This window comes from Chelmon rostratus, chromosome 9, assembly GCF_017976325.1.
Source record: "Chelmon rostratus isolate fCheRos1 chromosome 9, fCheRos1.pri, whole genome shotgun sequence".
Lineage (NCBI taxonomy): Eukaryota > Metazoa > Chordata > Actinopteri > Chaetodontiformes > Chaetodontidae > Chelmon > Chelmon rostratus.
This window is the reverse complement of record NC_055666.1, coordinates 10,665,861-10,679,912: the sequence shown is the minus strand read 5'-3', so window position 1 is coordinate 10,679,912 and position 14,052 is coordinate 10,665,861. Positions and strand designations below refer to the sequence as shown.

The 14,052-nt window shown below is 42.1% G+C and overlaps 2 protein-coding genes across 3 annotated transcripts; one reads left to right on the top strand and one right to left on the bottom strand.

Moving 5' to 3' along the window:
- The first annotated feature begins 2,008 nt into the window (after positions 1–2,008).
- On the top strand, positions 2,009–7,745 carry hnrnph1 (heterogeneous nuclear ribonucleoprotein H1). Of its 2 annotated transcripts, none has more exons than XM_041943603.1 (11): positions 2,009–2,089; positions 3,161–3,257; positions 3,345–3,500; positions 3,590–3,733; positions 4,686–4,824; positions 5,566–5,744; positions 5,912–6,024; positions 6,150–6,285; positions 6,377–6,460; positions 6,672–6,764; positions 6,952–7,745. In XM_041943603.1, the coding sequence occupies exons 2-11, from the start codon at positions 3,176–3,178 to the stop codon at positions 7,047–7,049; spliced, it is 1,224 nt and encodes a 407-aa protein (XP_041799537.1). In that variant the 5' UTR covers positions 2,009–2,089; positions 3,161–3,175; the 3' UTR covers positions 7,050–7,745. The 2 variants fall into 2 exon arrangements, with proteins under 2 accessions (XP_041799537.1, XP_041799538.1); XM_041943604.1 differs by having other exon boundaries at positions 6,948–7,080.
- Positions 7,696–13,748, bottom strand: rufy1 (RUN and FYVE domain containing 1). Its single transcript, XM_041943602.1, has 17 exons — positions 13,391–13,748; positions 12,880–13,059; positions 12,652–12,769; positions 12,296–12,397; positions 12,048–12,171; positions 11,873–11,934; positions 11,615–11,750; positions 11,324–11,425; positions 11,112–11,228; positions 10,689–10,856; positions 10,505–10,602; positions 10,302–10,421; positions 9,474–9,603; positions 9,003–9,097; positions 8,860–8,908; positions 8,674–8,751; positions 7,696–8,593 (listed from the first exon to the last, which is right to left on the bottom strand). Exons 1-17 carry the CDS (start codon positions 13,719–13,721, stop codon positions 8,450–8,452), a joined length of 2,154 nt encoding a protein of 717 aa, XP_041799536.1. The 5' UTR covers positions 13,722–13,748; the 3' UTR covers positions 7,696–8,449.
- Between the last annotated feature and the right edge of the window lie 304 nt (positions 13,749–14,052).

Below are 14,052 nucleotides of genomic sequence, written 5' to 3'. Positions count from 1 at the left end.
GCCGTCTGGCACAAAATTTTCATTACTCACAAACTTAAAAGTCTTTACTTGGACCGCAGTGAATGTTTGGTTTGAACTTTGAAAAATTGCCACTGATTTCAGGTACCAATCCATTATGAACCAATACATGCAATTGGTCTTGAGTAAAAACTGTCTCACTTAACAAAGTTCCTTGAATGCTTTTATGCTTTATATATTATTAGTACTTTCACTATTTACTATTCAGTTGTCTGGTAAGGAAATACTGTCTGTGATAAAAGAGGTGTATTTGACTGATGGCACACTTTTTCACTTATTCACACAGTGTCAGGTCACTGTAAATGCATCTGGTTTCCTCCTTGATAATATGTGAGGCATTTTAAAAATCAATATGCAGCTGAACTGTGTGAGACTTTAAGAACAAGATAACTACATTCTAAATACAAAAAAGATGACTCCTGTTTTTTGCAGTAAAATGTAGCAAACTGACAAATAGTTTAATTGTCTTTATAACTCTTACCTGTGGCCATCCATGTTCTTTTTTTTAGCATCATGTGCTTTATATTCACACATGTACCACTATTTGAAGACCGAAGTAATAATCAGTATGAAAATACTCTATAAAAACTCCTGCAGTTTGCCAGTGTAAAAGTAAACATGCACTATCTTAAAGGTGCTTAAGAATCAAAAGTAAATGCACAGTATAATGTGAAATTAATGATTAATTAATAATGACCAAGTAGTATTTTAATGTTGTAGATATGCCAAGTCTAACTACATACTCTTGTGTAGTTTAACATACATGAATGCAGCATTTTTTATGACTTAATGCAGATGAATTGGCCATCAGAAAAAGGTGGTTCACTAAAAAAATACATTTCCTACTAAAATGAAGTATATTCAGAGTATAAATAAAAAGCACAAAATACAAACACTCAAGTCAAGTGCCAGTACTTGCAAATACAATATGAATCATTATACTTATTGCATTACGTGAATTCATGTAATTTCTTACTTCATACCTCTGACAGATTCACAAATTCACTCCTGAAACTGACCATTATCATAGTGTGCTGCCATTGGTCATTAAACAGCTTCTCCAAAGCAGGAAGCGGTAAATTGCCTGACCAAAAGGCATTTCTGGAGTTGTTTAAGGAAGGCAAACTTCTCCTGTCTAAATATGACCTATATGTGGGTTACTTTTATCACTTTTAGGCTACTGCCACTCTGACTTCTAGCTTTAGCCGGTTGTTAAGAGTGTGTGCTGTTTCTTGTTTCTTCTCCTCCTTAAACTTTAAACTGTGCTGATCTTTGAGTCACGGTTGTCACCAAGACCAGCAGCCAAGGCCTGTGGTCTATTCTGATTTCAGCTATACACCTGAATACGCGTTTGATATCTAGGCTATTGTTACACATCATCATTATAACAAAAACTCAAAAATCTATTGAGTTGACATGTCATTGGTTGACATGTCTTATTAAACTGGATTTACGGTCAAATAGTGTGGTAATTGTCATGATGTTTTAAGTTGGTTTTGATAGGTATGAGCTCCGTTTGGCCTAATTGTGAAACGTGACCTTTGAGGTACATATATTCTACCTACCTACTGTATATTCTACCTAGAATCTAGAAACTGAAAAGCATTACAAGTCAGTCACGGACCGTTGTAAACAGGGTGACTTGGATTTATAGGCCGGGAGATACCGCCCGGCCAGCCAGGGCCTAGGGCGGTAACGTCATAATTTTTGGGCGTGGACGCAGGCCAATGGGAGTTGATTGGTTATTCAGCCGGGATTGCCAGGTGTGTTTAAAACCCTTTCGGACAAATCTAACTCGCTAGATGAGATTTAATAAACAAAAGATTGTCGGATTTCGATAGAATTTTGAACACAGAAAGATACAGACATTTGTTACAAATTTGCTTGAAGGGTTTCACCGTGTTGAATAATGTAATTGTGTTTTAGTTTGGAGCAGAGACTGACGCGTTGTTTTATAGTTCCTGAAAGGGGGATGGTTAGAGGCGCTCTGGCAACCCAGAGCAAGGTTTCAGCAGCATTACGCAGGTCTGGTCATACATACTCCGGCGTGTTGTGTCTACACTTGAATCAGGTAAATTGCTAAATGCAGCTATCACTCATTTGTCTTACCAAGACGTATGATCAACTTTGCATACTTTAACAGCATAATATAGCTACCGGTTTGTTTATCAGACTCTATTACAATACCGTTAGTTAGCGCGGGCTAGCGCGAGAGCTAGCTAAATGTTAACGCTAATAACATGGCGCCGGTTGAGAGGGCCGCTTTTGTTCTAGTGTTTGGGTGCGGTGGTAAGTGTTATAAGTGTCACGCACCCTGCTGCAGATAAAATGGGTCCATAATTACTAAGTCATAATTTGACTTCCGTGAACTCTTTAACATTTATCGATACGTTTCACTACCACAAATATTGTCTAATGAAAGTAACTGTGCAACGCTGCACATTGTTGTATTGCTACGGTAAGCTAGCTGGCAGCGACTCCGGGTTCGCGCTTTTTGTGAAGTGGTCGCCTTACACTTTTAGTTCGGAGGAGTTGGGAATGAGTTAAGTGTGAAAGTTGCTTGCGATTTATATTTCAGACAGCAACATTCTTTGTAACAGGAAAAAGCCACGGCATTGAGATTTTGCATTTGGTGTGTTACCGGTTGGCACTGCCAGACGTCCTCAAGATGGCGCTTCCAACTAATTCACATTTTAGCGAAGTCCATGCAGCTGACTCTAAAGACAACTGTGATCATTCAGAACCAAAGGGTATATTAGAACAGATAGCCGTTTACACGGTTTAAGTATCACCACATTCCACACACGTGGATTAGTTTTTTTCCCTTGAGGGTGAAAATTACAGTGATGAGTTTTTTTGGCACATGGACTGGAGATGCAGTGCACAGTGTATATCAGAAATTGCCTGTAGGGATGGAGAAAACGTGCTTGTGAGGTGAAAGAGAGGTGAACTGAAATTCATATGAAAATTTTAACTGAAAATGAGAAAAACGGTGCAGAAACTCGTTTGATCCAGATAACTATACAATAACACAAGATTGTGTCCATATCGCTCACCTCCATTGCCACTCTGATTTGAATGGATTGTCTATATAGTCATATGTGCTTATCTCTCATACAAGATTTTTTTTCTTTCTTTCCAGGGATCGTGACCAGTCATGGCTGATGAGGGATATGTAGTACGCATCCGGGGTCTCCCATGGTCCTGCTCAGTGGATGAGGTACAGAGGTTTTTCTCAGGTGGGCATTTATATATTATAGTTTTTAAGAAAATACTCAAGCAATTCGAGCAATCCTAAATTATTTGCAAATACATTTCAAATACAGATTGCAAAATTGTCAACAATGGAGGTGGTATTCACTTCACCTACACAAGAGAGGGGCGTCCCAGCGGAGAGGCATTTGTCGAGTTGGAGACAGAGGAAGACCTAAAGATTGCAGTAAAGAAAGACAGAGAAACTATGGGTCATCGATATGTAGAAGGTGCGTACAACTACCTGCACACAATGATTCCTTTGAATTGTCTTAACCTTAAGCTGTGGTAACTGATTGTTATATGTCCTGTGATTTAGTTTTTAAATCCAACAATGTCGAGATGGACTGGGTTATGAAGCACACCGGTCCAAACTGTCCAGAAACAGCAGGAGATGGGCTCGTCCGGCTTCGAGGCCTTCCGTTTGGCTGCAGCAAGGAGGAGATAGTACAGTTTTTCTCAGGTAAGAACAACCCTTGCCTGACGGTTACTCGTAGCACTTAAATAATGTCATGTTGACGATGAAAGGTTTTTATTCATTTATTTTTTTCATCTTCCTTTTCTTGTTTCCTTTTCCCTATGGACATTTAACGGTTCTTACATCTGATTTTAGTAAAAGAAGTCAATGTGCCACCGGAAGATTTTCTTTACGGACTGTATATTATTACATAATAGAATACTACAATTATTTATGTTTTTGAATTTGGTGATTCAGTGAGGAAATGACGCCAGAAAAGGAAGCTAATTATAATTTTAAGTGTCGCAATTGCTTCAAGACTCTGTTTAATTCAAGGGCAGGACTCTGTTATGAAAACACCCTTTCTCATCTTTGCCCATCATATCCATCTTTAGCCCATTTTCATCACTTTTTTTCCTTTAATTGGATCTGATGTTATAAAACGGCTTAGTTACATTTTTAAGTTGTCTGTGCCTACTCGTAATTTACTAATGATGGAATGGGTCTGACTCATCACTGATTGGACAGGTCTCTTACCCCAGTATCATTGTTTCTTTTGCCATTTCCTCACACCCTTGTCTTTCACATACATTTTTCTTATATACACTGTATGCCAAGTGTTAGATTAGTTCCTAAATGGGCGAACAGTATTTTAACTCATGTCACCCACCAGGATCTGGTTCTCTCTTCATCAACACACCAATACTAGCCTGATGTCCCAAACAGTGCCCTTTTCCATATTCTTCCTCTATCCTCTCATTTCTATTTTATCCCCAAAATACAATAAATGTAAGTAGTTTAAATGGCCAGTCACTGGATAAAAACTGAACTGGTATGTGTGATGATGTATAGAGTTTTCCATAAGTTTTCTATCTCTCTCTTTAGAGAAAGTTCTCTTTGTGATTGGGCATGTGATTTAATATGTCCCCTGCTGGGGTTATCTGTCCTTGGGTTGAAGGGTTGGAAATCGTGCCAAATGGGATAACATTGCCGGTGGACATCCAGGGGAGGAGTACGGGGGAGGCCTTCGTGCAGTTTGCTTCACAGGATATAGCTGAAAAGGCTCTAAAGAAACACAAGGAAAGAATAGGGCACAGGTGGGGATGGTTGGTTGGTTGGCTGGATAAGTTGCTTTTCTTATGGTGTGCACCCTCAACATCTGATCCAAATACAGAACGGACACTATATTCATCTTGGCTAATTTAACCATATTTGTAATATTTACCACAGACACATACTGCCATGTTAGAACTAAATATGCCACGCAGTCACCATGTTCACTGGGAAGATTAGTGCTTGGGCACCATTCGCAAATATGAGACAACTTCTGAATTAGAGTACATGCATGACTTTGAGAACAATGGTGTCTGAGCACTAAACATCAGTCCAGGTTGATAAATGGTAAGGAGTCTCCCTGGTGGTAAAATCAGAGGGCCACTGTACACATGGATCTGGAGCCCACTGTCACAGGTAATGCTTAGAGTGGGTTGCAGAAGGGCTGGAGCCCTCTCTGTCCCTCTAAAACCAGGACAATGGCTGTCATGGCAAGGATGCAGGATGCTCTATTGAATTAGATATAACTCACTTCAGGTAACCATAAGAAAAGTGTAAGCGTCAATAAGGCCCTTATCAATTTGGACGGCTTCATTTTTGCAACTCAGATAAATAATCTTCATTTACTCTATTAACAACGAGCATAAAGTGCTACCTATGGATATTACTACCTATGGACTACACCACGACAGCATCTGCATAGCCCAGTTTCATCAGTATTGAGCAAATGCAGCTTTGCCTGGCCCATTCTCCATGCCCTCACTGTGGTATCTCTATGCACTTAGGTACATTGAGATCTTCAAGAGTAGCCGCGCTGAGGTGCGGACCCATTACGAACCCCAGCGGAAGCCCATGGGTATGCAGAGACCTGGCCCTTACGACCGGCCCTCTGGTGGTCGCGGCTACAACATGATGGGCCGAGGGGGATCCTATGACAGAATGCGTCGCGGAGGCTATGGAGGAGGTGGGTGTCAAGTGGGCTGAAGTTTAACTGAAATCAGAGTTATTGATTGTCCACCCATGCAGTTGTTTGTTTTTTTTAAATCACTCACTCTATGTCCTGTCATGCTAACATGGCACAACAAGGGCAGGATATAAGACCTTGTGTTAATCTTGATTATGTGTATTTAGGTGTATCAGATGGACGGTATGGTGATGGCGGCTCTTCCTTCCAGAGCACAACAGGCCACTGTGTCCACATGAGGGGCCTACCATACAGAGCCACAGAGACAGACATATACAATGTAAGTCAGAGGACTGACTGCAAAAACAACCAGATTGCTGAAATCCTCTTTACCCTGAGCATATTGCAGGTGTTAAGGTTGCATCTTACACAGTGTGTGAATTTGGCCTTGTTTGTATTTCTTAGTTCTTCTCGCCATTGAATCCAGTGCGGGTCCATATTGAGATTGGCCCAGATGGCAGGGTAACCGGGGAGGCAGATGTAGAGTTTGCCACACACGAGGATGCTGTGGCAGCCATGTCGAAAGACAAAGCCAACATGCGTGAGTTTAAAATGAGTAATTTTACCACTTCCAACATGCATATGGATGTTCACAGTGGTGTTCATGCTTTCTCCTTTCTCCTGCCCCCCAGAGCACCGCTACGTGGAGCTGTTTTTGAACTCAACAGCAGGTGGCAGTAATGGAGCCTATGGCAGCCAGATGATGGGTGGCATGGGTGAGTGTCAGTAATGGAGGTTGTGAGAATTGGACTTTGGAAAGAAATGCCTGCACACAAGAACAAAATCCTTGTGGCATTGATCCCTGGCCATTTTGTCAGACAAGCAAGGGCTTCACAAAATGAGAAGCACGCTACAGACGAAAACATCTATTGTTTTCATGATGCTTTAATGTCCTCGTGAACTTGATGTCCTCTGCCTTCTCCACAGGGAACCAGTCGTCTTACAGCGGCGGTCAGCTAAGCTCAGGGTACTCTGGAGGGTACAGCAGCCAGGGCAATATGGGCGGCTACAGTGACTATAGTGAGTGTCAGCTCTGTTATAGTGTGTTTCTCTTACATTCACCCACCCTAAACTACAACCTGTCCTGCTCTGGAGATACGTAATTAATACACTGAAGTATTCATATGCACCACAGCAGTGTCTTTCTGTGTATGACTCCTTGATGAACTCCACGGTCCTATAGTGTGTATTCTCTCTCTCTTGTTAGGTAACCAGGGCGGAATGGGAAGCAGTTACTACGGCGGCGGTGGAGGAGGAGGAAGCAGAGGCTCTATGAATGGACTGGGTGGGGGATGGGGAATGTAGAAATTTCTTTTCCCTCAAATTGTTTTTTTTATCTCAGCATTTTGCTGGAAGGACTGGAAGTCTCACCTAGTAAACATAGGGTAGGGTCAGGTGAGGTTGTTATGAAAATATCGAGGGGTAGGGTTTGTATTTTTTTTTTTAAGTGGATTATCTTCAGAAAGAAGTGAGCACCTCTGGTGTCAATAGAGGTGTCAGAGAAGCACCGTTTGTCTTCCCCATTCCTCACAGTTTTGACACATCACAGAAATCATGCTTTAAATTTTCATTACCAGGAAGTGTGTCGTTTTTGTGTTATCATTCTCAAAGCACCTGGCTGTTCCTCAAAGTTAACTCATCCTGTGCTGGTGCCGTTAACATTGATTTTAATGTCTTGAATGCATGAACAACAACAAAAAATCAAATTGTCTATCTTCTCATGTTTAGACCTTGTTTCATCTTCTACATAGTGTTTAGCCTTTTTTATTTCCAGTTAAAATGTTAACCTGAATTCGAGACTTCACATGGTCAGAGCATGTTTTGTTTCCTTAAGGTGTGACTGTTGATCGGGATGTTTCTCTGGATGAGCGCTATATCAACAGCAAGTGAATTTCAAATCTGCTGACATGAAGGTTTCTACTGCTTTAAATGCTGTTTGTATTTCCTGTGCACAAAGTGAATAAACAAGTCTGGAATATCTAATTGAAACAAGCATTGCAAAAGAGGAGGCTTTATTCATTTATCAAATATCTAGATTAAAAAAAACTTTTGGTCACCATTCCCAAATTAAGAAAATGGCTTTGTTAGTAGTTGACACAATCCACAAAACCCTGTTATTATACATTCTAAAATAGTTAGATTTTTAACATTCTACAGTCATTTACACAATAAGTTTACATGTCTCCAGCAGTGGGGCCGTAGCTGCAAATATTGTTAAAGTAGATGAAGTACATGTTCTATGAACCACCTGCAGAAATGATCAAAGTCAACAATACAAATACAAAAACAATAACTGTAGTGGGACCTCACATAATTTACATCCATGATTTGAATTAGGGTAAGTTTATCCAGTACTTAAGTGTCAAACTGCTGTTATTCCAGCTCAAAGAAACATTGTCCTCATAAAATAACCCAAATTATTCCATCCTCTAAGCAAAGTCAAGTCTCCTTAACATACAGTCTGCATCAACTACATTAGCTCATCCCATCAGTGTTAAAAGGCGGCCCCTTGTTTAATACAGATGGACTAATGTTCCTGAATTTCAGGCAACAGTGAAATTGTAACACCAAATCACATTTCCAGAAGATCTGATGACATTTTGTCTTTTAACATAAGTACTGACATAGTAGCTAAAATCGTGGTGGATGAGTATGCGCAGTGTTAGAAAGGTCGTGCAGAAACTTTGAAGCGTGTAAGTGTTTTGTCAGGAAGCTGTGGAGGAGCTTCTCTGCAGCAGGAGGGAGTGGCACATATCGCACACCCGCACCGGCCGAGGATAGGAGGGTAAGGCCAGCTCATTACTGGAACAGCTGTTGCAGTAGATGTCTCCACAGTTTCTACAGTGGTGCTGCAACACACAAGCATGGACATCTCATTGACAGTCCTGGGAAGATGATTATACAAATAAACAATGAAACAGGCGCTTACTTTTCTGCGTGCAATGGAGAACTCTTTCTGGCATTGCTTGCATTGAGTGGCCTCATCATCCTTCAACCAGGCGTGGCCCTGATGGGATCAATGAGCACACAAGTTCAGGCTTACTCAGTCTTTTTTTCCCCCTCACTCAAATTTTACAGCATCAATTGTACAAGTACAACATTCTTAACATTTTACCTTCAGAGCTTTGTTGACCTCCTTGAAGTCCTCCATTTTTAGTTTAGACCTTTGATAAAGATGAAGGGCAACACAAAAACCTCAGGACATGAAACGGTGCACATTATTAACAAAAAAAAGGTTAGAAAATCAGTAGCACTGACTGGCTGAGATGAAGTCCCATCTCCTGTAGGGCCTGTTCCTGCTGCTCACATTTCTGCTGCAGCTGCTGCTTCTCCTGCTTCAAATCCTGCAGCTCCTGGAACACCAGTCGACAGGGAACAAGCACCATGACATCACAGCACTGTACAGGATTATTCAGCATTTGCTACCACATTAAAATAGGACGATAAATGTTTTGCTGAGGCTGTTGCCTCAACTGAGCTACTGCAAATACTATATTTCAAATATTGATGTACTACATATATAAATATTCAAACAGTAACCAATCACGGCAGCATCTGATCAAGATAATCCTGGAACAGGTTTGGGATTAAATCCCAGAATAAAATAAACCTGGCAGCTAGCCTCTAGTAATTAATGTTTTTCATCAATTCAAAGAAGGATCCACTTCCAGAGTTGACTGACAGTGACCCTGTTGTGTGTGTGTTTGTGTGTGTGTGAGTGACTCTGACCGTGTGCAGGCCCTCCAGCTGTTGCAGTTGTGTGCGGAGCTCGATGCTGTTGTCCTGTTCCCGCTGGAGAAATTTCTGCAGGCTTTGTCTCTGTTCCCTCTCAGTGCGTAGCTCGTTCTCCAAACCCATCCTGGGAACAGGGACGAGACATGATGTTCTTACAGTGAATTTAAGCCTGTATTATGATTAATAGTAATCAAAATAAGTACTGTTACTAAAAATCAGAGGTTTGGGACTGAAGTTACACGAATTAAACCAAAGATGAATACACTTGTACTGAGACAATTTTCCACTTAATATCTGCAAAACTGTCTTTCTATACCTGCTGGTTTTAAATTTGTGTAAGACTGATTCATGTTAAAAACTAAGCTTATATCCCTTTAATATCTTTAATATCTTTTAAGAGTAGAGGCACTGAATTAGTTGTGGACCTCTCTTAATTCTGACGTATTTTTATAAACTTGTGCAAATTGTTTTAGTGTAAATATCTGATCTTTGTTACATTTTGCAGTTATTGTTGGAACTCCAGTCATAGTAAGTCCAGTGCAGCTGCAGCGGTTCTTTTCACCTATGGACACCACTGATTAGGAAACTTTCTTCTACAGTTAATATCGCACAGATGATTTACTGATCTTTACATGAACCCAAGAGGAATTAATTACCTCCTCCTAAGTATAGCATTAACTCATATTGGCCAAATTACTACAATGTTATTTACATATTTATAGTCATTTGATCTTTCTGTATAACATTTAACGTCTTGTATTGGGTGAACTTGTGCTGTGCAAGTTTTCTTATGTTATTTTTTCCAACTGTGTGTGTCTTAACCTTAGTGTATCCAGGTCAGTCAGTTGTTTCTGCAAAGCATCCACTTTCCCCTCCAGCTCCACCCTCATATCTTTGTCTGACTGGTCACTTTGTTTGCGCTCTCGCTCCGAGTTCTGTAGTCTGTGACACACAAACGACCAAGAAGAAGCATATTAATATAAAGGAATGCCATTTTAACACACAGAAGCAAGCACAATACACACCTCTGCTCTAGCTCCTTCATGACTTTCTCCATTTTATCCATCTTCTGCTCCAGCTGAACGGCCTCCTCCTGCTTTTTTTCTGCTTCTCGTTCCGAGTCCTTGAGAACCGTATAGACTGTGTTAATGTGTGTTCTGTCTGAGTGGGTACGCAAGAGGACCAAAAGGTGCGTTCCTTTGTGTCTACCTGAGCTTTGTGGAACATCTGCAGGTTAAGAGTCTTGACTTGGTCGAGCTGGAGCCGCAGGGCTGCCAGTGTGTCCTGTTTCTCATGCGTGTCCTTCTCCAGCAGCTTCATGGCCACCTCCATCTCCTGCTTCAGGCCCACCTGGAGTTCCAACTCACGCTCCAGCTCCTGACATCATCGCAAACATAAATAACATAACATAAACATAATCAATATTAAAATAAACATTAGCGAGGATTTCTTGCAACACTCACACAGAACTCACACTGCAGGCTTCTGTCTAATCACGCATTGACAATGAGGCATTTCTACACAACCAAAACAGATCTTCAGCCTCTACCTCATGCCACCAGGAAGCAACACTGAGTCACCTTTTATAGCCACACATGCAGATTCTTGTGCTAGAGCCTGTTGGCACCTGACCTGGCGAATGTGTTTTTCCTCTTTATACTGCTTCCAAACCACGTTATACATCTCATCCAGGCCCTGCCGACTCTGTTTGTATGTCTCCAGCTCCACCTGACTGTCCTGAAGGGCTGCCTGGAAAAAACAGAATGCATCATGCAGTTTGAGGGGGGGTTTTTTTTCAGATTAGGGGGGGGGTTTGTTGCAGTTACATGTAGATGCTTTCTGACCTCTTCCTTTTTCTGGCTGGACTGCAGGATTGACTCATTCTCCTGTCTTAGCTGCTCCTGTTCCTCCCGCAGAGAGTTGATTCTGTCTGTTGCTGCTGTCAGCTGAGGACAAGAAAGAAAGAAAAACAGGCACTCATCAGTCAGCGACACATGCCCAGTGCGCACAGATGCCATTTGACATTACAGCGGAACGCCTTCTTCTTAAATAGTTGATTGGAACAATCCAAACATTTGTCACACACCCCAAGTACAAGCACAATCACACAACAGTTCACACGCAGGGCATCTGACCTCCTCTACTAGTTTGCTGTTGGTCTTTTCTAGAGAGTCCATCTTAGCCTGGAGGTCAGTGACGGTGCCACTCAGATGACGATTCAACTCCTCAATGTAGTGCTTCTGATCTAATATGGCCGTCATCTTGGAATCACTAAATGAGAAAGATTAAAACACTTGAGGGGTTCAAGCTAAAATAAGAACATGGAGTGGTTCAAAACCTAATGAAAAGCAGAGTAGGTAAGATGCTCGATCCATCTGAAAGCGGGCACTCACTCTTTCGGAGTCTCACTGTTAGCAGGGTCTTTCAGATAAAGGGAGAAGTCAATTACTCCCACCTAAATGGGGAAGAGAAGCTGATCAGTGTGTACCCTGTTTGACTTGTTTCTCATTAAGAAAATGAGGTAGGTCTAGGGATGTGGAGACCCAAAAAAAAAACGTCAGCACTCACCTGAGAATCAAGATCCTCCCCTTTAATACAAAGGTTAGCGTCAATTACATTGAGGCCCACCAGCAGCCCCCCCATCACCGCCCCCTCCTCCTCCACCATCAATGCTCCTGAGTCATAAAACTCACTAAGACAGACAAGGAGAAAAGGAATAAACTGGAGCTGAGGAAACAACTGTTACCCGACACGTGAACATTCTGGAAGAAAATACCTGCTATATGAAGTCCACATATCGAATCATGGCTACTCACCTCAGGAGGTCTTTGCGGTCCAGCAAAGCTTTCATATAGTCAGCTACTTTCTTCTGCATGAGAGCTAAATGCAGCCAAGCCCTTGCTCTCCCCAAACCAGTCCTGAAAAGAAAAACAGCCATCAGGACGGAGATACAGGAGGAGGAGGAGAGCTCGTTTCAGCAGTTTTGTCCCCTCTGCCATTGCAGCACTGAACAAACTGCCTCACTGACAATGTTGTGTGCTGGGATGTATGAAACTCTGTGTATTGACTTTATCTGCATGCTGCTGTGCCTATATCTGTGTTGAACTAACTGTGAACACAAATCTCCCACTGGGACAATAAAATCTAAAAAAACCCCAAAACAATAGCATACTTAATGCCAGGCAGGTCTCGGGCACTTGTGGCGATGTTAACAGACTCTGGACACAACTTCTCAACCAGTTCCAATGGTCCCCATATGGATTTGTTATGACCAATGAAGGATTTCTTGGCTGAAAGAAAAAAGCAAAAGAAATGTCTGTTTGCTCTGCCACTAACATGGGATTGGATCACTTTAGATAAAAATTCATTCTGTTCAAGTCAGTCTGATGGTCTGTCTCACCTTTCAGCCCATGTTTGAGGCAATGCTCCAGGACGACAAAGAACTGCTGCAGGGGAGGGTACTCCGAGTCCAGCGTCCTGCCCAGACTCAGCGAGGACTGGATTAATACTCTGATGCTCAGCTTCATCATGCTGAGGAGGTTGGATCTCTCTATTGACATGGGGTCTTTGGGGGGCAGAACTGGAAAGAATGCAAAGCAAAGAAAAAAAGTGACATTATACTCGTCAAATAGATGCAGGCTGGGAGATGTCATGCAAAAACCTGTGACCCAAAAATGCGTGTTAAACACTACATGTGAACACCAAGAGAAAACAGCGTGACCTTCTGCACGGCCACCAACCCATAATATCAAGGTTTTGCGCTTCAAGTCATGTGTTCTGACAGCTGACAATTAGCTAACCCAAGTCCAAGAGGAAGTAGTGACATGGACTTTATGGTTGAAATATAATATATAGTTTGGAAGGAACAAAAAGGGCTAGTTTGAGTGCCAAATGTTTAAGTCTCAGCCTACCGGGTAGCTTTTTTGCAGTGCTGTTGAGATCATTTTCGGGCTCCCTTTCCGTCGGGGAACTCGCAGCGGATCCTTGGGAGGGATTTCTCTGAGCAGCAGCGTAGCTCACTCCGCTGCTAATCGTCTCTGTGGCCTTCCGAGCCAGAGACAGGAGCGGTGCCGACCAACTGTTCTCTGCCGCCGCCGGAGCCGACTTCTCTGTCCGGTCCGCCCCGTCGCTGCCGGAGAATTCGCCGTCGGTCGCGGCTTCTGAAACTTCAGGCTCATTTGGCTCCTGTTGTGCTTCGCCATCCTCAACAGCTGTGTTTACTTCCCCTGCTTCGTCGGCCATGTTTGCCCCCCCCCCTTCCCACGGCCCAAGTATTCACGTGACCAGACCAAAGCAATCACGCGCGCTGTGAGAGCTTATTCTTCTTCGTCGGATTTAATAGAGATTAGGAAGTTATCTTATAGGTGCTCAGCCTCCACCTACTGGACTTAGCGCAGAAGAGCGACATTAACACATTCTCTCTGCTAAACCTCATGATTCAGAAATTAGGTAAATAACGTAAATGTCAAGGTGCTGGGAAGATAATAAAGAAAATCATAATAATATGAAGAATTATTATTATTTTCAGGGGTGCGGAGGTGAAATTTAGCTCATCTTGAGCATCACTAAAAAG